General features: G+C 39.2%; 1 protein-coding gene across 5 annotated transcripts in view; it reads left to right on the top strand.

The window, feature by feature from the left end:
* The window catches only part of DNAJC12 (DnaJ heat shock protein family (Hsp40) member C12), a 102,960-nt gene that overhangs the window by 71,516 nt on the left and 9,886 nt on the right, over positions 1-21,558 (top strand). For all 5 annotated transcript variants that reach the window (XM_055590776.1, XM_055590771.1, XM_055590784.1 and 2 more), the window contains 2 exons: positions 2,689-2,767; positions 11,945-12,084. In XM_055590776.1, the coding sequence (XP_055446751.1) occupies positions 2,689-2,767; positions 11,945-12,084 (219 nt within the window). The remainder of the gene's footprint in view (positions 1-2,688; positions 2,768-11,944; positions 12,085-21,558) is intronic.

The raw sequence follows: 21,558 nt of genomic DNA, 5'->3' as shown, positions 1-21,558 counted from the left end.
CTAAGCCACTTTATTGGTTAGTTTTCCCAGAACCAGCCCTACACAGAAGATCTGTAATTAATTCTGTGGTAGTAAAATATGAAAAGTAATGATAGACTGATATGCACTTTTCTTAACTTTTAAAAATTGGATAGGAATGAAATAAACAACAACAAAACCCCCAAACTCTCTACTTTTGATATATAGATATAATTTTTATCCATTTGTGTTGTTAATTTCCCCAAGATATATACATAAATATGTAATGTGTATAAAAATGTGATTGAAGGATTCTACCATCTTACGGGAAAAGGAGTAAAAGTGTTTTTAAAATTTTATTATGTTATGTTTGGCTGCACTGGATCTTCGTTGCATTTTGGGGTCTTTTTCCAGTTGCGGTGAGTGCAGTCTACTCTTTGTTGTGGTTCAAGGACTTCTCATTACTGTGGCTGCTCTTGTTGAGAAGCGCAGGCTCTAGGCATGTGGGCTTCAGTATTTGTGGCACACAGGCTCAGTAATTGTGGTTCGCAGACCCTAGGGCATGGGCTCAGTAGCTGTGGTACACCGGCTTAGTTGGTCTGAGGTATATGGAATCTTCTCCGATCAGATATCGAATTGGCAGGCAGGTTCTTATCCATTGCACCACCAGAAAAGTCCAGGAATAAAGGTTTCTTAAAAAATATTCTGTATTGTTGGAAATCTTTTCAAAGAGAGTTTGTGAGTACTTATAAATTACTTGTTAATTAAAAAATTCTATTAGATTCTTTAAAATATTTAATATTTAAAAATTTTAAAATCTTAATTTTCTTTGTTGTATTAGCAGGTTATGGTGACAGGTAAAGGGAGCACCCAGGAAGAGGAAACGTAACTCTAGTTCTTACTAGGAAATCTATCTCTTCCTGTTATTCCAAGGGTCTCCCAGGACATATTTAACAAGGAAGAGAACAGAGATATCAATCTGGGCTTTAAACATACTCATATCTAATACTGTCTTTGATTGTAAAAGTGAAGATTTTTTTTATGAGAGTTGATTAAGGATGACATACAGCTGATAAAAATATTTCTCCCATGATTCTTATGACAATATTGAACTGAACTGCTTGAGAATTTAATTCTCAAACGAGATCATTTGCTATCATGAATTTGTGCATAGTAAATGTGGAACTTGTTAATAGGTCCTAAACCTGAAGAACTGGCCCATGTAAAACAGTGGTTAAGATGATGGGATTTGGGGATTTCCCTGGCAGTTCAGTGGTTAGGACTCCTCACTTTCATTTCTGAGGGCCATGGTTTGATCCTTGGTTGAGGAACTAAGATCCCACAAGCTGTGCAGCCAGCCAAAAAACAAAAATAATTATTGGATTTGAATTCCAACTGCTTAGTTAACAAAAAACTCAGCTTTTTTTCCAGTAACAAGTTAAATGAGTTCAAGGAACTTAACCACTGATGCTTAATTAATAGCTATTAAGTTCTTACTGTGATCAGGCTTTGTGCTGGAGTTACATTATTCATGAAATGTAAAGATGAGGAAATCTAGGCACATGGAAATTATATAACTTGCCTACACTGACAGGGCAGAACTGGGATTTAAAACAAAGCAATTAGACAGTCGGACGTGACTTAGCGACTAAACAACAACAAAAAGTCAGATACTAAGAGCCACGTAACCACTTTTGCATTCTGCTGTTGACATTACAATTATAATTAATAAAGCCAAGTCTTGATAATTCATGATAATAAGGATTAGATGGGTGAGTGAAACCCAATAAAAATCAAAGATGGCCCTCAAACCTCATTTTAGTTTGGGCGGAAATCTCTGTTTTTTCAATCAATATCTCTAACCAAACTGTTTACTGGTAACAAAATGATCAAGTTTATCCTTTTTTTTCCCTAAATTGTGAAAAAATTTTTTCTTTCCAACTATATGGAGATATAATTGACATATAGTACTGTAAGTTTGAAGTGGTTAAGTTTGAACTTGTGGTAATCTTACCACAAGTTTACGGAACATCCATCATCTATATAAATACCAAATTAAGAAATAGAAATTTTTTCCTTGTGATGAGAACTCTTAGGATTTACTCTTTTAACACCCTTCATATACTACATATAGTAGTGTTAATTATATATATCATTTTTTATATTACATCACTAATACTTATTTAACTGGAAATTTGTATCTTTTGACTACCTTTATTTAAACCCTCCATCCCCAATTGTGAAATTCTTTTTGTGTGTATGTGTGAAATTCTTAATAGAAAAGAAAAGGACAAAAAAAGAAGAAAGAACTTTATAATGGGTAATTTATAAACTGGAAAAATCATCTTGAACAACAGAGGTGGCTAAACATCCTTTGAGGAACTCAGGTGTGTAAACACACCTATTATATATTGTTAGGATAAACCTATATGACCACTTTTAATGTTTAAATATACTGAACTCATAGGTGTCTTGGGCCATCATCTAAATACAGTAGCAAGTTCAATTGTCATTACCTACTACTATTTGAATAGGAATGTTTATTGGATACTTTCTGAATTTTGTGATTGAGAAAATAATTTCTTAGACTAAAAAGTCAAAATACAAATAGGAATCAAAATAAAAAGGTAAGTGTTCATGGTGGCTTTTTTTGGGAAGGACTGACACCCTACGTTCCCTTTATGTCATTCAAGTTGGATTCTTCATTTTAAACATTAATTTCTGTTTTAGGTTGAACAAATCCTTGCAGAATTTAAGGTCAGGGCCCTGGAATGTCACCCTGACAAGCATCCTGAAAATTCCAAAGCTGGTAAGTAGTTAATAATGGTTGCTTTTCATGAAAAAGTATAGCATATAGACCTAAAAAGCCAGTGAATAGTAGCTTCATTTTCTTTTATCTATTTATGCTCAAAATTATTCTTTCATTTAATGCCAAAGAGTGTTTTTGCACTATTGGATGGAGGCTGAAGAGGAAACCGGGTAGGGTCTTTTTTCTAATAGCAGTCATTTAACATTCATTTATCTTTCTGCTATAATGTGCTGCTTCACGATTTACAATTTGTCCAGTTGGGACTTCCCTAGTGGTCCAGTGGTTACGACTCCATGCTTCCAATGTAGAGGGTGTGGGTTTGAGCCCTGGTTGGGGAACTAAGATCCCATATGCCAAAATAAATAAATAAATAAATAAAATAACAATAAGAATAAAAAAAGTGTGTCCAGTTTTATGCTTCCTTTCACCAATTTTTGAATGTTAACAGTGACTTCCATTTGTAACTAGGTGGTTATCTTAATGAGAACCTTGCTGTGTTTTCTTCTGAATAGGTCTGTATATATTGTATAATAATATATTCATACATTTGTTTTTTCTTTATCATATTTTAAATTTCATGACCATAAATTTATACATAAATGCTTTTGTGTATCTCAGCTTGAAAAAATACAGACAAAACAATAATCCTTTCTTAACTTGTCTCCCTCCTGCTTCTTCTCTATCACTGTACTTCCCTTTAGAGCCAGTTTTCCTGAAAAAGAAGGTCACAGTTGGTATCACTACTTCCCTTTCAGCCAGTTTTCAGTTTATCCCATTTTGACTTCCTCCTCACCTTTCTAGGAAATGGCTCTTGTAATAGTCACCAAGAACTTCTTGGCTGCCAACTCCTTTTAGTCCTTATCTTCCCTGAGCTTGCATCAGAATTTGAAACTGTTGATCATGCTCATCTTCTTGACACTCCTTTTTCTTAGCTACCAGGATATGCCCTTATGCTTTTCCTCCTACTTCTTGGGCTGCTCTTTCTGTCTCTTTTGTGACGTCTCCTCTTCTGTCCTAAGGTTCCCTTCTAAAATCTCTTCTGAGGACTTCCCTGGTGGTCCTGTGGTTAAGACTTGGCTTTCCAATGCATGGGGTATAGATTGGAGGCCTAACTGGGGAACTAAGATCCCATATCCCTTGCAGCCAAAAAAAGCAAAACATAAAACAGAAACAATATTGTAACACATTTAGTACAGACTTTAAAAATGGAACACATAAAAAAATCTTTTAAAAAGTTTTAAACTCTCTTCTGGGCTTACTCCCCACTTTTTCTCTAGAATTTTGTTGAAGTCTGTGGTTTGCAATCATCAGTTATTTGTTTGTTTTTTTTTTTTAATCATCAGTTATTTGTTGATGGCTTCCCATTTTATCCTTAACTCAGTTCTCATTCCTCAGTTTCAGACTGTGGCTTTGCTGCTTTTTGAAAATATCCTTTTGAGGATATTTCAATGTCACTCTGTCAAAAACTGGCCTCATTATTCATCCTTCTCTCACCTCTTATGTGCATGCTCAGTCTTCAGTTGTGTCCATGTATGTACCACTCAGCTTAAAACTTCACCAATGCAGTTCAAGTCTTTTGTATATTCCTACCCTGATTTTATTCTCAGAGTAGGTAATACTATCTAAAACTTGATGACTATGGTTACTATAATATATGTGTATACTATTGGTATATGTCTAGTATGTGTATACCTATGATTTTTTTTTTTTTTTTGTGCCATGTCTTGGAACATATGGGATCTTCCCTGGGCAGGGATTGAACCCTCACTCCCCTGTAGTGGAAGGGTGGAGTCTTAACCACTGGACCATCAGGGAAGTACTATATGTGATTTTTCTGTAAGGAAAATATGATTAAGACCTGTCTGCTGCTGCTGCTGCTTAGTCACTAAGTTGTGTCCAACTCTTTGCAACCCCATGGAGTGTAGCCTGCCAGGCTCCTCTGCCCATGAGATGTCCCAGGCAAGAATATTGGAGTGGATTGCCATTTCCTTCTCCAGGAGATCTTCTTGACCCAGGGATTGAACCTGTATCTCCTGCATTAGCAGGCAGATTCTTTACCCTTGGAGCCATCAAGAAAGCCCATTAAGACTTATCTTTAACTCCACATTTCACAAATGGTAAAACTCAACTCCTTTTCATTAAAAAAAAATTTCCCTTATCTTAAAGCTCTTAATTTTCTCTAAAAATCACTGATCCCTTTGATTGTATAAATGGGTTATTTTCCAATGTATAGAATCATCTTTTGTTAGATACTTAACTATTACCATTGCACATTTGATTTTTCCCCTTTTTATTAAGGCATAACTTACTTAAAGCAAATGTGAAAAAACAGTAAGTATAAACTTGATAAGTTTTTGTCTACATATAACCAGTTTAACCACTGCCCAGATGAAGATGTAGAACATTTCTACCACTCCAGGAAAAGTCCCTTTTCATGTCCCCTTCAGTGTCAGCACCCTTTCCCATTGTTGGATCTTTATCATCATGGATTAGTTTTGCCTAGTTTTAAAATTTTATATACATGGAATCATGTGGTATGTACTCTTTTGTGAAGCTTCTTTTGCTTTACCTTGTGTCTGTAATATTTACACCTTGATTGTACATGTAACAGTGGTTCATTCTTTGTCATTGCTGGGCCTTGAGGCATAAGCCCCTTCATGTTGTGCCCCTCCCCACATCTCCAGTCTCATTTTCTCTTCACCACCATGCTTACAACCCTATGTTTCAGCCACTCAACACTACTTTGGCTCCTAGGGACATTCCTGGTGGTCCAGTGGTTAAGAATCTGACTTCCAGTGCAGGGGACATGGGCTCAATCCCTGGTCGGGGAACTAAGATCCCACATGCCACAGAACAACTAAGCCTGAGTGCCTCAACTAGAGAGTCTATGTGCTGCAAACCAAAAAGCCCACATGCTCTGGAGCCTGTGCACCACAATTAAAGGGAAGCCCATGTGTCGCAGTGAAGAGCCTGGGTACTGTAACTAAGACTCGACTCAGCCAAAAAGAAATATTTAAAAAATCCCAGGATTTAAAGAATTATTTAAAAGAAAAAAAAAAAAAAAAGAACTACCTTGGCTCTTTAATGTATCCTGCTGTCTACTCTCTAAACCTTTATACTTATTGCTTTTTCTGCCTGGAACATTCCTGAGGCCTGCTTACCTCCCTGCCCTGCTTTTGATTGGCTGGGTTGTGCTCCCAAGTCAGGTCTCAGCTTTGCCATCACTTCCTCTGGGATTCAGGTGTGCCCCAGCTACCCAGAGCCCCCTATACATATGTCAGGTGGCCAACTGTATATTATATTGTTAGCTTGTTAACTGTTTGCTTATTAGTTATACTGGAGGCTCTGTGAAGCTGGTCTTACTTATCTCATTCAAAATGGTATGCCTTGCACCCAAAATAGTATGAACAGCACCTGCCATGGAGGACAGCTACTTTGTGCACAAACTTTCTTAAATGAGTGAAAGAATGAATTCATGAACATTTCTGTAGGAGACATCTATTAGTTACCCTTCTAGAATTAATATTAAGATAGATATCCTAGCATAAAACTTTAAAAATTTGATGAACACTTAAAAAAATCACCACTACAGATTATTCTTTAACTGGGTTCTCTTCCAGTGAAGCATGGCGTTGAGTTGTTTTTCTGTCACGGCAAATGATTTCCATTAAGGATACATGATGAATCATTGTGCAGTCATTGCCATTCTAGTTGCCATAGTGATGGGAGTTTTCATGTACGGGTACCTGAAGGTTTCTTGTTCAGAGAGACACTGGACTGTGTAAATACTGTTTAAAATGAAAAGATACACAGACATTAATATCTTCCTTTGTCAGGCTTGCAATAGATAGATGATTCAATCTTTGGATCGAAATTGTTTTCAAACATGTTCAAGCATCTGTTTACTTAATTTGGATGAACATGACTTCCTGAAAATTTAAGTCATTCTTTACATACTTGCAGAAGGGTTAAGGTTACTGATAAAAATACTTTAAAATGTGAAACAAAAATTCACCCTGATGCTGGTTTTAGCTTGACTGAAATCCAGAATATATTGGACAGATTTTGAAACACATTTCATTAAGGTAAAAAGCTAAGCCTGTAGAGCAACTGCAAGTAGAAGAAATTAAACTTGTGTAATATGCCTTTTTGGCTTGCTAAATGTAGTCTCAACCATTGCCATTGAAATGACTGATTTGGTAGTATGATGGAGTAGTAGATAGGAACACAGGTCTGTCTGTCTGCATTGCTTCTAGCTCCTACTTATGAACTAGTTGACTTTGGGCAACCTCTTTGAGCCTCAGCATTCTCCTAGGCAGAATGGGAGACTAATAGCATATTATCACCTCTTCTGTCTCTGTGTGCTCAGTTGCTCAGTTTGTGACCCCATTGCCTGTAGCCTGGCAGGCTTCTCTGTCCATGGGATTCTTCAGGCAAGAATACTGGAGTGGGTTGCCATGCCCTCCTCCAAGGGATCTTCCTGACCCAGGGATCAAACCTGAGTCTCCTGCATCTCCTGCCTTGACAGGCAGATTCTTTACCATTGCGCCACCTGGGAAGCCCATGTATCTGCTGTGAGGATTAAATGACGTATTTTGCATGTGGGAAGAACTCAATGGATGTCGGCAGTTATGATCAGTGTACTTTTCTTGTTCTATGAAGCACTGCAAGATAAAAATTTAACAAAATGGGACAGTTTTTTTTTATAAGTAAACATTAGCTATTTCTCTCATTAAAAAAAATCTAAATCTAAGGCTTTTTGAGATCCTTGTTTTGCAGTGGGTGATGCAGGCAGGACTGGTCGTGCTATAGAAATTGAGTCACTGAGATCAAAAGCCGCTGGTTGGTGCTCATGCCAGTCCTGTGTGTGTGTGTGTGTGTGTGTGTGTATGTGTGACAGCAGTTGTTTCAAGTCAACCCTTTATTAACTTCCCTTTCACCCTGAAGAGATTTCAGACTAACTTAAGGACCTGTGAAATGGTATTTTTGTTATTGATTTACAGGCTTCAGAGACATCTGAATATTTGAAGAAGGGGAACTCTTTGTCTTTTACTAATTGAAATCTTTCAATGTCTCAGTGTTTTCCTACTTTAAAAACTCTTTATTGCTTTTTTTCCCCCTTAGAATAAAAATAACATACAGTATTAAATAATGTTGAAAGTGAAAGTCTGCTCTTATCTCTCTTTGCCAGAGAACCACTGTTAACAGTGGATATATTTTCCTCCAGATTGTTTTCAAAGCATGTCCTGACTTCTTCTCATTATTATTTCTCAAGTAATTTTAAGTGGCCTACAGTTAAAATGTGGCTATTATAATAATATAATTTTTATTGTGAAATATGAATTAAGAGGACCTCTGTATTTTCAAAGCAGACCTGGAGTTAAATTGGAATGTTTCTTAAGTATTCCATCATCATTTTCTCGTATAAGCTTATAAAATGAAATCTCTCTTCCCAGAACTGGTACATGTTTATCTTGTATGATTCATTTGATTAGCTGGTATATTAAAGGACAAATATAAATCCAAGCTCATTTTTTATTAAATGTGGTGAAGGTGTGGAACAAAGAAAAGGCCACCTAACAGGAAAGGTAAGGTCTCTTTTGCTTTCTGCTTATCATCTGCTGTTGAGGGATTGACATAAGAATAATTTCTTTCATTCCGGAAACTCTGCAAAATGAGGCCAACAATAATGTGCAAAGAGAAGGTGAATTGTAGATAAAAATGTAAATTTTTACAACCTCTGCTCTAGTAGTCACTGGTGTGTGCATCCATGGTAATAATTTAATGAGCTTTTTATTTCTGTTGGAAAAAGTGACATCTCATTTATACACTGGTACATTTACATTGTCGTCAGCAACAGGAAGGATTACTCACTCGAGCTGGCAGCTATTGCAAGATGTTTTTTATGTATTTGTTTTCCTTCGCTTTCAATAGCCCCACCTTTAGGATTTTCCTTTTAATCCATCGATTGCTACTACCTCCAGCAGTGATATCAAATATTTAATGATATATTAAGCACCTGTGCTGCCCAGCTTTGGACAGGGCCCAGGAGGAACCCTGCCATGTTGGGCAGTATCTCTGGTTGCTGAAGGAATAGTTGAAGTGGTGGTTTTGGGGGATGAGAGCTCAGGAACAGTAGCGCTTTACCAACTGGGGAACAGAAGTATTTCAGTAGTTTCATGATTGGGATGGTGGTACCATCAGTACTGACTGTACATTGTCCTAACGTCTTTTGTTTCAGAGGATATTGACTACTCATGAGCTATTTTTAAGCACTGTCAGGATAATTTTAATTATTTTTCCCACTAACACTATTAAAAGGTGCCTAATTCACAAACTGTTTTAAGGGTATGTCACTTCTTTGGTGCTTGGAGCTCAGGTAGCAGCATTCTATGAACATCTTTATATTCACATTCAAATTGGAAGCATTCGCTCATTCATTCATTGAACAAATACTTTTTGAGCACCTGCTACACTGCTTTAGTACAAGGGATGCAGCAGAAAACAAAACAAAGTCTCTGCCCTCATGGAGTTTGTATTCTCATTATAAACAAATAACTGTACATAATGTCAGGGGGTAGGTGCCAGGGGGCTTCCCAGGTGGCACTAGAGGTAAAGGACCCCCCTGCCATTGCAGGTTAGACATAAAAGATGCCAGTTCGATCCCTGGGTTGGGAAGATCCCTTGGAGGAGGAAATGGCAACCCACTCCAGTATTCCTGCCTGGAGAATCCCATGGACAAAGGAGCCTGGCAGGCTATAGTCCATAACGTCGCACAAAGTCAGACATGAGTGAATTGACTTAGCACACACTCAGGTACCATGAAGAAAAGTAAAGCAGAGTGAGGGAGATAAAGGAATGGGGCTGATGGGGTGGGCAGCTATTTTATGTAGAAGGTTGGAGAAAACTCCATCAACAAGACAATACCAGGCTGACATCTGGAAGAAGTAAGCTGTGTGAGTGCTTAGGGTAAAGTGTTCTTGGCAGAAAGGACAGCAAGTTCCAAGTCCTGGGGCTGCAGTATGCTTGGTGTACTCAAGGAACATCAGGGCGGCTACTATGGCTGTAGCGAAGGAGATGGGAAAAGTAGGAGGAAATGAAGTTGGAGAAGGAAGAGAAGGGTAGAGAGCAGGCAGAGCATGCCAGACCTAATAGCCATGGTGAGAATTTTCAGTTTAATTCCAACAAAAATGAAAAGTAAAAATGGAAGTGATTTTGAGTAGAAGAGTGATATTATGTGACTTCTTTTACTTTCTTTTTTCTTTAAGATCATTAAAAAAAATTTAATTTAATTTATTTATTTGGCTGTGCTGGGTCTTAGACGCGGCACACAGGATCTTTAGTTGCAGCATGTGAACTCTTAGTTGTGGCATGTGGGATCTAGTTCCCTGGTCAGGGAATGATCCCAGCCTCCTCCATTGGGAATGTGGAGTTTTAGCCACAGACCACCAGTGAAGTCCTTCTTCCTTTTTTTTTCCTCCCTTTTTTGGCCATGCTGTGTGGCTTGCAGAGTCTTAGTTGAACCCAGGCCCTCAGCTATGAAAGCGTAGAGTCCAAATCACCAGACTACCGGGGAATCCCCTATGTAACTTATTTTTGAAAAGACCACTCTGACTGCTGTGTAGAAGATAAAGCAAGGCAAAGGCAGGGAGATGAGTTGAGCAGTTAATATAATCATCCAGCCAAGAGAGGATGGTGGCTTGGACTAGAGTGATGGCAGTGGAGGTAGGGGCAAGAGGTCAAAGCTTGTATAGTTTAAAGATATACTGACTCCACAGATAGAGTCAACAGGGCTTGTTGATGAATTAGAAATGAGATGTGAAAGAAAGAGAAGAGTCAAGGATGACCCCAAGTGTAGAGAAAACTAGTGAAGTATTTCCTGAGTTCTCAGGCACAATCAATCTTACTTCTGTATTTCTCTGTATTGAAATGATTTGTTTATATGTCTGCTTCCTTACTAGACTCTAAGTTTCTCAAGGGCACAGCCTGCATCTTAGTGATGAATGTTGACATTTTCATTATCCTCAGAGATGAAGGAGAAAGTGGGGATTAGAGGGTAACATGTACTGTAGGAAAATGGAAGGGGCAGGAGGCAGTCAAGTGTAGCCTGGTGAGCACCAGCTGGGGAGCCTGGCAGGCTTGGGTTTGAATTGTGGCTCCATCACTTGTAGCTTAGGACAAGTCACATTAACCTCCTTTAGCTTTAGATCATGTAAAATGTGAATAATGCTAATATTAATAATATCCACTTGATAAGGTTGTTGTGAACAAGAAACTATACTCATCCCGCCCCTCTACGTAGTCACAGAGTAGTCACCAGAGTCCTGGTTTGAGTTCCAAGTCACACAGCAAATTCACACTGGCTATTTATTTTACATATGGGAGTGTGTATGTTTCCACGCTACTCACTCCATTCATCCCACCCTCTCCTTCCCCTGTCCCCTGACGGTGTCCTTAAGTCTGTTCTCTATGTTTGCATCTCCATTGCTGCTCTGCAAATAGGTTCATCAATACCATCTTTCTAGATTCCATGGTGCTGCTACTTAGTCGTGTCTGACTCTGTGCGACCCTATGGACTTTAGTCTGTCAGGTTCCTCTGTCCATGGGATTCTCTAGGCAAGAGTACTGGAGTGGGTTGCCATGCCCTCCTCCAGGGAATTGTTCCAGACCCAGGGATTGAACCTGGGCCTCCTGCATTGCAGGCAGATTCTTTACCACTTTCCAGTATTCTTGCTTGGAAAATTCCATGGACAGAGGAGCCTGGCAGGCTACAGTCTAGGGGGCTGCAAAGATTCAGAGACAACTGAGTGACTGAACACACACACACACACACACACACACAGAGGAAAGACTGTAACTTATCCAATGTTTGTAAATGTCTATCCCATGAGATAAATTATATCTGTTGCTCATATCTGCATCATCAGCACCTGGGATAGCACCTGTCACATCACTGGAGCTCAGTAAAGGGAGTGGATAAACTGTGAGCCAGGTACTTTGCATACATTATCTCACTTGTCCTTACAGTACACTTTATAAATGAGGAAAAGAAAGCTTGATGAAGTGAATTGGCCCAAGGTTACATAGCTGGTAAATAACAGATGCATATTTCAGTGAGATCAGTTTGGGCGTTTAAAATACCTCCAGGGCATGCTCATTTTTTGATTTGTTTTCCAGTGGAAACTTTTCAGAAACTGCAGAAGGCAAAGGACATTTTGACTAATGAAGCAAGTCGAGCCCGCTATGACCACTGGCGAAGGAGCCAGATGTCAATGTCATTCCAGCAGTGGGAAGCTTTGAGTGACTCGGTGAAAATGGTAGGTTTCTCTCTGGGATGAAGGGAATTTATGAAGCTCAGGCTGTCCTGGATTAGACTCACATAGTAGCTTAAAGGGGCTTCCCTGGTGGCTCAGATGGTAAAGAATCCTCCTGCAATGTGGGACACCTGGTTTCTTTCCCTGGGTTGGGTAGATCCCCTGGAGGAGGGCATGACAACCCACTCCAGTATTCTAGCCTGGAGAATTCCCATATACAGAGGAGCCTGGCAGGCTACAATCCATGGGGTTGCAAAGAGCTGGACATGGCTGAGCAACCAAGCACAGCACACAGCACAGTAGCTTAAAGTGTCAACGGACAAGAGGAGAGAGAAGACCAAGAAGCTGGTAAAATCTGGATACAATGCAGTATCCACAAAATCTTGTGAAAGGAAATTCAATACATCAGGGTCAGAAGAATCTCCGACTATGCTTTTCAGTCTCTGGCTGTTTGTATATGTATACGTAAATATGTCGGAAAAGGCAATGGCACCCCACTCCAGTATTCTCGCCTGGAAAACCCCATGGACAGAGGAGCCTGCTAGGCTCCAGTACATGGGGTTGCTAGAGTCGGACACGACTGAGCGACTTCACTTTCACTTTTCACTTTCATGCATTGGAGAAGGAAATGGCAACCCACTCCAGTGTTCTTGCTTGGAGAACCCCAGGGACGGGGAGCCTGGTGGGCTGCCGTCTATGGGGTCGCACAGAGTCGGACACAACTGAAGCGACTTAGCAGCAGCAGCAGCAGCATGTACATATGTATACATGTATATGTATATACATATGCTTCCTGTTATCATCTACTGTTTGATACATTCTGATAACTGTGCTTCTCAAGTTGCTCATATAACACTGCTGAATTTTGAACCAATGCAAATTCATATGCTCCATCTTCTTAGTTCATATGAGCCTGTTCTCTTCTCAAAGCTTAATAAAGTCAATAAAAACGGGACCTGATTAATCAAAGAAATCTGTAAATTATTCCTGTTATTAATTTTGGTAAAAGGATTATTGGATAGATGGAGAGAGACTTTTAAAACCATTCTGTTATTTTCTTCCACGCCATTAAAAAAACTAAATATAAAATAATCTCTATAATTTTTGTTATATATTTATTTTATCCTTCCATGGACCATTGTAGATTGCAGAGAGAATGTAATTTTAAAGGTTTCTACATTCTTAGGCATGATTTACATGATTTTTTAAATCTGCTTTATTTTTTTCCCTACAGGGATACTTTTCTATAACATGAAACTTAAAAATGGAGAAGTTACCTTATAAGGAAGTGTTCAGGGACATGTTAGAATAAGTGTATAAAGTGATTCACATCTCTTAAATTCTGGTTCTTCAGGGTTATGTTCAGGTTTCTTCTTAATAGTTTTTATTTAAACAAGACTTGATCAAATTGTTTTTTCACTGATAAATGACCTGTACCAGTGAGGGAGGTCTTTGAAGTAATGGGGAAGAACAATGCAAAACTCTCAAAGTATATAGTTAAAGCCACTCGACATAACATATAAATGGTTTTCTTCATTTCATTTTAGAGTGCAGTGTATATTCCTATGATTTGTTTATGGTTGGTTAATTATTTATGAAGGACTAACCATAAGACTGTTGAATATACATACAAAATAACTAGAGAGAATCTTTAAAAAAATAGTGACTTAGCTTCACATACTCAAAAATAGGATTTTTCTTCTACATTGTGTATATCCAAAATTCCTTCTTAACTCTGACTAAACATTGTTCTGCCACCTCTATATAACCATATTTCTATTCTCTTGAGTATTACACACTGTAACTGCTACTGAATTAGTGACCCTTGCTATTTTAATGCCTTTTGATTTATAGTTCATTTTTCTTGATGATCCACTGAACTGTATTACTTAATTTTAACTGCTAATATCAAGTTAGCTGTGGATTTTTCAAAAACCCTTCTCCAAGTCCCTGTTCTAATTTACATTGCAGATGTCTTTCCATTAAATACTAATGTCCTATCTCCAAACACATCATTTCTGCTTAGAATTTAGTTTAATTATGAACTGTTTGAGGGCTTACAATAATTACATTTCAGATCTTCAGTTCAGTTCAGTTCCGTCGCTCAGTCGTGTCCGACTCTTTGCAACCCCATGAATCGCAGCACGGCAGGCCTCCCTGTCCATCACCAACTCCCAGAGTTCACTCAGACTCATGTCCATTGAGTTGGTGATGCCATCCAGCCATCTCATCCTCTGTCATCCCCTTCTCCTCCTGCCCCCAATCCCTCCCAGCATCAGAGTCTTTTCCAGTGAGTCAACTTACTGGCTGCATTATTGGTCTTGTCAGCAATGTTGAAATACTATGCTGGGCTAGCGTTTGGTTTGGGATTTATTTTTATTAGTAGTACAAAAATGATGAAATGCATATCTTTCCACTTTAAATCAGCAGTGATATTTTTCCTTGCACAGTCTTCTTTGGGCTCAACCATTGCTGTTTCTCTATTTCTTCCTCAGTGAACTTTGAAACCCCTACACCAAGTTTCATGTGTTTTGTACCTCACTGGATAGACTTTCTTTTTTTTTTAAAAATTTATTTATTTATTTATTTTTGGCTGCACTGGTCTTTGTTGCTGTGTGTGGGCTTTCTCTAGTTGTGGAGCACGGGCTTTGGGGCACACGGGCTTCAGTAGTTGAGGCACACGGGCTCAGTGACTGCGGCACACAAGTTTGGTTGCCATGTAGCACCTGGGATCTATCTGGACCAGAGATTGAACTCGTGTCCTCTGCTTTGGCAGGCGGATTCTTGACCACTGCACTACTAGGGAAGTCCCAGATAGACTTTCTGTAACTTCCTTTCATTCCTTTCTGTTCTAATTCTCATAGTGATTTCTGCATGTGAAAACATCACATGTAGAAGTAAGGTTCTCTATAACATTTTAGTTGTCGTTTTTTTGTGTGTGTGCATTTCTTTGTCCATTCTTTCACACTCACTACTCTAGAGAAATTAATAACAATTGTCATACCTAGTATTGTTCATCACCTATTAGATCACTACCATTGTGTAGATAAATATCATCATTAGGGTATTTGGACTAGATATACTACATATGCCATTCTGACAATAAAATGGTTATAATTCAGGACTTGAAATTTTAGGTGACGTTTATCTAAAACACATCTGCATGTTTGCTTGCCCTAAGGACAAATCACAATGCACTTTTGCAGCATCACACAGGTTCCTATCATGAGAATCTCCTAGAGCAAATTCCTCACACACCTTCAGGGATGATACATTTCTATCATTCAACGGTGATGAAACTCTAATTTGTATTTTTTTCCTCCACTGCAAGTCCTTGTCACTTAACCAGCTATTGATTTTACTTTTTCCTTTTTAGAAGCTCCTCCTGATAGTTTAATTTGTAAAACTTTTGATAAATCAATCACCAAAAGGGAGGGGATATATATGTATGAATGGCTCTTTCATTTTTCTGTACAGTAGAAACGAACACAACATTGTAAAGCAACTATACAACTAAAAAAGTGTTCGATCAGGTCAATGAGTATGTTGGAAATTTAAGTCTAGATATGTAATATTGGTTTAAAAAAGGGAAATTTAAATCTAGATATGTAATGTTGGTTTAAAAAAGGGAATATGAAGTGGGGACTTCAGTAACTGTGGCCTTCAGATCTTGGAATAACTTGAAAACAGATACCTTTCCAGCTTAAAGAATCTTAGGGAAATCATTGCTGTCTTGTTAAATGGTTTTACCCCAAGGAATCCATGGTGTGAATGGTTCTTCCTCCAAAATGGCTTGAGGATGGTTCTGGGGAAAGGGTTACAGCAAAGCCACAGTGAAAATAAAATTCTGAGAAAAACATTCTCATAAGCTGTTAAAAATGTCCCATGCTGTATCAGTTACTACAAATGCTTTCAGAGTATTTACTATAGGTCAGTCATTAATCCTCACCCCGTCATCTAAGGCAGACTGTAGGCGCTTTTATTCTGAGAGAGAAGTACTGAGACAGAGAGTCAAGATATTTTATACAGGCCACCTAGCTGACCTGTGACACATAGAGCTCACGTTTTCAGTTCTCTGAGCCCTGAAAGCTTGCATTTCTTACTCTCAGTCTTTCACTAAGTTTCTCAGTATCCTTTGCCCTCCACAGACAAAGCCACTGGCCGGCCTCCTCTATTCCTTGCACATGCAAAAAACCCAAGAAACTAAGCAAATAAAACAATAACAACAGACTCAACCCAACCAAACTAAAACTAGATTATATTTTACACCAGCTGAAGCCATTGCTTCTTTTTAAAATTAACACTTTTATGTTGAAATAAAACCTACAGAAAAATGCTCAACACCTGCATTTATAATTTAGCAAACAGTTGTGAAGTGTATACTCGTAACCTCTCCTCTCCCCAACACACATATTACTGGTACCCAGAAGCTCCCTCCTTAATATATTTTGGCAATCATAACTCCATCTAATTTTTATTTGGTTAATTTTTTATTTTTGGCCACACCCTTTGGCATGCCATATCTTAATTCCCCAACCTGGGATCAAATTTGTGTCTCCTGCAATGGAAGTGCGGAGTCTTAACCACTGCACCACTGGGGAAGTCCTTAATTAAATTTTTAAAACCTAGTTGTACATATATATAGACTTGTCAGAGAAAATTTAGAAGACACCAAAATATAAAAAGAAAAAAAAAGACTTTATAATGCTGCCATGCCAAGATAACCCCATTAGTATTTTGATGCATTTCCTTCCAGTGTTTTCTGCCCATCATTTGTTAGTGTGAGAGCCAGTTACATTGAATGATGACTTTGCTTTATTGGGTCTTTCTTTGGGGAAGAGGAATTAGGATGATGCTCCTTTGCAGTTGAGGAGAGAGAGGTTGAATGTGGAAAGAAGTGAGTTCTCTGGTTGGATCAAGGCAGAAGGCTTGAATATCGTTATGGTTTTAGGGTGTGCACAAGGCTATATTGCCCTCTAGTATGTTTATTTTATGTATGTGTATCTACAAATATATTTATTTATCTATATTTGAATGTATCTTTGTACCTTTTAATTTAGTTGAGATCATCTATTTGTCCTCATGTGTGTGCTCAGTCACTTTAGTCATGTCTGACTCTTTGTGGCGCCATGGATTGTAGCCCGCCAGGCTCCTCTGTCCATGAGATTCCCCAGCAAGAATCCTGGAGTGTGTTGTCATGCCCTCCTTCCAGCGTCTTCCTGACTCAAGGATTGAACCTGCGCCTCCTAAGTCTCCTGCATTGGCAGCCAGGTTCTTTACCACTAGCGTCACCTGGGAAGCCCATTTGTGATCATGTTGGCTGCTATTCATAAACACCATATTATTAACATTTCTAAATTCTCTTAAAAAATGATGATGAACAGATTTATTTAAGATTCCAAGGAAGCATTTTACCAGTTTGTACTTTCCTTTTCTTCTGATGAGGTGCTTCTCCTGGTTCCTGCCTATGTGGTCAGTGTTAGTGCTCCTGAGACAAGTGGTAAGAAATTATGGTATCACTCTAAGTTCTGTAAGATGCTGATGATCCCTGCTCCTTCCCCGCCCCATCCCCCTCACGTTGCTTGGGTAAGCAAACATGGCCAAGTCCACATGTAATGGGCCACTGCCTCCCCATGTTGCTTTGTTCAAACTGGCAAATAAAGTGGTGCTCTGGGAAGGAGTTGGCAGCTGCAGTATTTTGAGAGAGTTCAGACTTCAGTGCACTGCAGATGAAAAGCCTGATATCCCTTGCATCATGGGATGTGTGTGTAGCAGAGGCAGTGGCCCCTTCTGTGAGTTTTGGCACAATTTTTAAATATCGCAACTTCTGAATTTATTCACTAAGCCTTGGACTTCAGAAAATCAATGTTTTTGTTTTTGTTTTGTGCTCTTGCTCTGCTTTTATTCTTTTTTTTTTAGCACAGGAAAACAATGTCCTCATTATTAGGAAAATAATTTATTCTGCGGTTTTAATTTGCCCCAATACATGGCTTATGGGTTTTTCTTGGGTTTCTGAGTAACAGAGGTTACTGTTCAGTAGTGCTTTAGGAACAGCATCCCACAGTATCAGATGAGATTTCAAGAAACAGTTGTGTTTATTGTTTTGCTTATGCCACAGCTAATTATTCTACTTGAATATTCTTGATACAGCAAACTCTCTCTCTTTTTTACTCTGTATTCATCTATTCTCCCTTTAATTTATCTACTCATCCATCCAGTTTTAAGCATCTTAATAGGAAATACAGGGAGATCCCTGAAAGTCCCAAGGTTAGGACTGGACACTTTCACTGCCATGGTCCAGGTTCAATCCCTGGCCAAGGAAATAAGATCTCGAAAGCCATGCAACTCGGCCAAAAAAAAAAAAAAAAAAAAAAGAAGGAAATACATATGTGGGACATATGTGAAAAGGGTCCAAAAGCATGCATGGGTAAAAGTAATTGTTTCTTACCTTTGCTCCATTTTGAAGATCCATTTTTCATTTTTTCCTCACTCATGATATCACCATCAGTAGCCAGAACTAGGTTGGAAAAATTACACAGTTAAATTATTTGGCAAAGGACCACTATCAAGTATATTGGACACCATTCTAGGATATCAGGTATCTGGGGAGAGTTTTCAAGTGTTTTGAATCTTGTGTTTGTCTAAAAATATTAAAGTTTTAATATAGACGTCAATGAGGAAATGCCCAAAATTTGATTTATGGTCCCTAATTTTTTTGAAACTGTAACTTAAAAAATAATAAAACACTTTTGTTTTTTAAAAAACAAACTAGTACAATAGGATATGTAATAAAAAGTGAGTCCATCTTTATTTCATACCTCAGTGCTACTTCCCTCTCCCAGAAAGCCACCATTGTAGTTTCTTGTGTTTTCTTTCAGAAACCTTCCATAATGTATACAGACATTCCATAAAAAGTCTCCAGAATAATTCTGTTAATGAATGGGAGGAAAGTGAAGTCACTCAGTCGTGTCCGACTCTTTGCGACCCCATGGACTGTAGCCCTACCAGGCGCCTCCATCCATGGGACTTTCCAGGCAAGAATACTGGAGTGGGTTGCCATTTCCTTCCTCCAGGAGATCTTCCTGACCCAGGGATTGAACCTAGGTCTCCCACATTATAGGCAGATGCTTTACCATCTGAGCCACCAGGGAAGTCCATGCTGCTGCTGCTGCTGCTAAGTCACTTCAGTTGTGTCCGACTCTGTGCAACCCCATAGACGGCAGCCCACCAGGCTTCCCTGTCCCTGGAATTCTCCAGGCAAGAACACTGGGGTGGGTTGCCATTTCCTTCTCCAATGCATGAAAGTGAAAACTGAAAGTGAAGTCACTCAGTCGTGTCTGATTCTTAGCGACCGCATGGACTGCAGTCTACCAGGCTCCTCCATCCATGGGATTTTCCAGGCAAGAGTACTGGAGTGGGGTGCCATCACCTTTTCCGAGGGAAGTCCACAGTATCATTAAAAAAAACAAATGGAAAGATAATTAAAAAGTTCTCGTTATTTGATGGTAACTGGACTTGAAGTGAATTCTCTTAAAATTAGGACAGATATTTCACAATAAATATTGACTAACTTCCGGCTTTGTGCCATGAGTTTTCTTAAAGAAAACTCCTGCAAAACATGTATGCAGATCAAGAAGCAACAGTTAGAACCAGACCTGGAACAACAGAATGGTTCAAAATTGGGAAAGGAGTACGTCAAAGCTGTATTTGTCACCTGGCTTATTTAACTTATATGCAGAGTACACATTGTGAAATGCCTAGCTGGATGAAGCACAAACTGGAATCAAGATTGCAGGGAGAAATATCAATAACCTCAGATATGCAGATGATACCACCGTTATGGCAGAAAGCGAAGAGGAACTCAAGAGCCTCTTGATGAAGGTGAAAGAGGAGAGTCAAAAAGCTGACTTAAAACGCAACATTCAAAAAACTAAGATCATGGCTCCAGTCCCATCAGTTTAGTTCAGTTCAGTTGCTCAGTCGTGTCCGACTCTTTGCGACCCCATGAATCGCAGCACGCCAGGCCTCCCTGTCCATCACCAACTCCTGGAGTTCACCCAGACTCACGTCCATCAAGTCAGTGATGCCATCCAGCCATCTCATCCTCTGTCATCTCCTTCTCCTCCTGCCCCCAATCCCTCCCAGCATCAGAGTCTTTTCCAATGAGTCAACTCTTCCCATGAGGTGGCCAAAGTACTGGAGTTTCAGCTTTAGCATCAGTCCTTCCAAAGAAATCCCAGGGCTGATCTCCTTCAGAATGGACTGGTTGGATCTCCTTGCAGTCCAAGGGACTCTCAAGAGTCTTCTCCAACACCACAGTTCAAAAGCATCAATTCTTCGGCACTCAGCCTTCTTCACAGTCCAACTCTCACATCCATACATGACCACAGGAAAAACCATAGCCTTGACGAGATGAACCTCTGTTGGCAAAGTAATGTCTCTGCTTTTGAATATGCTATCTAGGTTGGTCATAACTTTCCTTCCAAGGAGTAAGTGTCTTTTAATTTCATGGCTGTGGTCACCATCTGCAGTGATTTTGGAGCCCAGAAAAATAAAGTCTGACACCGTTTCCACTGTTTCCCCATCTATTTCCCATGAAGTGTTGGGACCAGATGCCATGAACTTCGTTTTCTGAATGTTGAGCTTTAAGCCAACTTTTTCACTCTCCACTTTCACTTTCATCAAGAGGCTTTTGAGTTCCTCTTCACTTTCTGCCATAAGGGTGGTGTCATTTGCATATCTGAGGTGATTGATATTTCTCTCGGCAATCTTGATTCCAGCTTGTGTTTCTTCCAGTCCAGCGTTTCTCATGATGTACTCTGCATAGAAGTTAAATAAGCAGGGTGACAATATACAGCCTTGACGAACTCCTTTTCCTATTTGGAACCAGTCTGTTGTTCCATGTCCAGTTCTAACTGTTGCTTCCTGACCTGCATACAGATTTCTCAAGAGGCACATCAGGTGGTCTGGTATTCCCATCTCTTTCAGAATTTTCCCCAGTTTATTGTGATCCACACAGTCAAAGGCTTTGGCATAGTCAATAAAGCAGAAATAGATATTTTTCTGGAACTCTCTTGCTTTTTCGATGATCCAGCGGATGTTGGCAATTTGATCTCTGGTTCCTCTGCCTTTTCTAAAACCAGCTTGAACATCAGGAAGTTCATGGTTCATGTATTGCTGAAGCCTGGCTTGGAGAATTTTGAGCATTACTTTACTAGCATGTGAGATGAGTGCAATTGTGCAGTAGTTTGAGCATTCTTTGGCATTGCCTTTCTTAGGGATTGGAATGAAAACTGACCTTTTCCAGTCCTGTGGCCACTGCTGAGTTTTCCAAATTTGCTGGCATATTGAGGGCAGCACTTTCATAGCATTATCTTTCAGGATTTGGAATAGCTCAACTGGAATTCCATCACCTCCACTAGCTTTGTTCGTAGTGATGCTTTCTAAGGCCCACTTGACTTCACATTCCAGGATGTC

This window comes from Bubalus kerabau, chromosome 1, assembly GCF_029407905.1.
Source record: "Bubalus kerabau isolate K-KA32 ecotype Philippines breed swamp buffalo chromosome 1, PCC_UOA_SB_1v2, whole genome shotgun sequence".
Classification (NCBI taxonomy): Eukaryota; Metazoa; Chordata; class Mammalia; order Artiodactyla; family Bovidae; genus Bubalus; species Bubalus kerabau.
The sequence above is the reverse complement of the archived record's forward strand: the minus strand, read 5'-3'. Positions and strand labels throughout refer to the sequence as shown.